General features: G+C 41.0%; 1 protein-coding gene across 1 annotated transcript; it reads left to right on the forward strand.

Annotated features, from left to right (window-relative positions):
* Positions 1 to 223: 223 nt before the first annotated feature.
* Positions 224 to 910, forward strand: LOC117066134 (protein FAM183BP-like; the record flags this gene model as incomplete). Its single annotated transcript, XM_033181577.1, has 1 exon — positions 224 to 910. A coding segment is annotated over one exon (453 nt), but the record flags the coding sequence as incomplete, so codon positions are not given.
* Positions 911 to 2,206: the final 1,296 nt, after the last annotated feature.

Below are 2,206 nucleotides of genomic sequence, written 5' to 3' on the forward strand. Positions count from 1 at the left end.
ATCTGTTCTCAAGGAGGGAGGTGATTGGCCAACGTGAGGTCCAGTTTTATGTTCTTTATCTCCTGGGTTTGCCAGTTGATGGCAAGCCTTTTTCCTGGCAGTATCCAGAGGCAGTTCTAGTAAACAGGCTGGATTCGGAGAGGCCAGAGCGGTATTGCCTGGAGATGGAGTGGGGTGCCCTTGCGCAGAGACTGCAGAAGGCCCGCGGCCGGGCAAGCGGTAAGAGGACGCCGAGAGAGCCCCGGACCCACCGAGCAGCTCCAAGGCCGTGGCGGGACACCCGAAAGAGAGGGTGGTCACAGATGAGGTCCATCAGAACCAGATCTTGCGGGAGCTGTACCTCAAAGAGTTACGAACCCAGAAACTCTACACGCAGTACCACGTGAATCCCCTGCGCAAGGTTCACAGGATTACGAGGAAGCCCACGTCTTGGCATGATAACCTGGAGGAACCCGCAGACGCCAGGTTTCTGCATCTCATTCACCATGCTGCCCAGGGGCCAAGGAAGAAGTACCCGGAGGCACAAACTGAAAACCAGGAAATTGGGTGGGACTCAGAGCCCTTGGTCGACCCAGAACGCAGTGACCACAGGATGAACCACTTTAGGGTCTACAATGACATCACTCTGTACAAAGCTAAAATGTGGAGCTTGGGAGAAGATGATCGCCACAAGTAGCATCTCAGCAATGGAGTCCGTTCCTGGATTTAATGTCCTAAATATCCACTGCCTAGAAGAGTAAATATTACTTTAACCCCCCGTCCATAAGTCATGGATAATGGCAAAAATTAGGAAGCATAAAAAATACGCGGAAGAAGGAAATAAAAATTGCCCATTATCTCATCATATGGAAGTGACTAATATTAACATTTTAAACCATTTGTTTTTAAAATTAATAAATTGTATATATTTATTGTGTAAAAAAAAAAAAAAAGCCTTGGCTCATGTACTTTTTTCGCTTTAACTCACTCATTCCTAGTCCCACCACCTCTCTGACTCTCACTTTTAGGTCCCTAAAGATACAGGAAGTTCTGGACTTCCTGGCAGTAAGATATGTTCTCCCATTTTTGCTGCATCCATCTGACCCTTGCCTAGTACTGTTTTACGGGGAAAATGGAATATGAGGGAACTAGCATCACTTTTTGCTTCTTGCTTGTATTGTGACAACTAAGTGAAAAAAGGCTTATTACTTTCAGTTTGGCTCATAGTCCTTGACCACTATTAAGGCCATTGTCATTGACCACCTTGACACCTGATTGCTTGATAGTTAAGTACAGTTAACGGGTCACTTAATGACATTCTAAGAAATGTGTTATTAGGCAATTTCTTCATTGTACAATCATTATAGAGTATATTTACACAAACCTAGATAATTGTATGAGCATTACAGATGTACTTACAACTAGGTTATATGGTATAGCCTATTGTCTCTAGGCTACAAACCTGTTCAGCATGTTACTGTATTGAATACCATATACAAGTGTAACACAATGGTAGGTATTTTTGTACCTAAACATAAAAGGAGTACAGTCTAAATACAATAATAAAGATGAAAAATGGTCCAACTGTATAGGGCTTTTACCATAAATGGCGCTTACAGGACTGGAAGTTACTTCAGGTGAGTCATTGGATGAGGGCTGAGTGAATGTGAAGGCCTAGGTACATTACTGTACACTACTCTAAACTTTATAAGCACTATAAACAGGCTACACTAAATTCATAAAAAGTATTTTTCTTTGTTCAATAATAACCTAACATTATTATAACTTTTTAACTTTACAAACTTCTTAAATTTTTATAACATCTTGACTCTTGTAGTAATACAATTGTACAACTACACAAAAACATTTTCTTTATCATTATTCTATAAGGTTTTTTCTATTTAACGATTTTTTTAGTTTCACTTTTAGACTTTTTTGTTAAAAACTAAAACATAAACACAGACATTAGCCTAGGCCTACACTGGGTCAGGATCATCAGTCATCACTGTCTTTCACTTCCATCTCTCGTCAGTTGGAAGGTCTTCAGAGACAATGACATGTATGGAGCTGTCCTCTCCTATAACAACAATGCTGTCTTCTGGAATAGCTCCTGGAGAACCTGCCTGAGGTTTTACATTTTTTTTTTTAGTAAGTAGAAGAAGTATACTTTAAAGTAATGATAAAATGCAAAGTAAGGCCGGGCGCGGTGGCTCAAGCCTGTAATCCC

This window comes from Trachypithecus francoisi, unplaced genomic scaffold (assembly GCF_009764315.1).
Source record: "Trachypithecus francoisi isolate TF-2019V2 unplaced genomic scaffold, Tfra_2.0 Lachesis_group2, whole genome shotgun sequence".
NCBI classification, from domain to species: Eukaryota; Metazoa; Chordata; class Mammalia; order Primates; family Cercopithecidae; genus Trachypithecus; species Trachypithecus francoisi.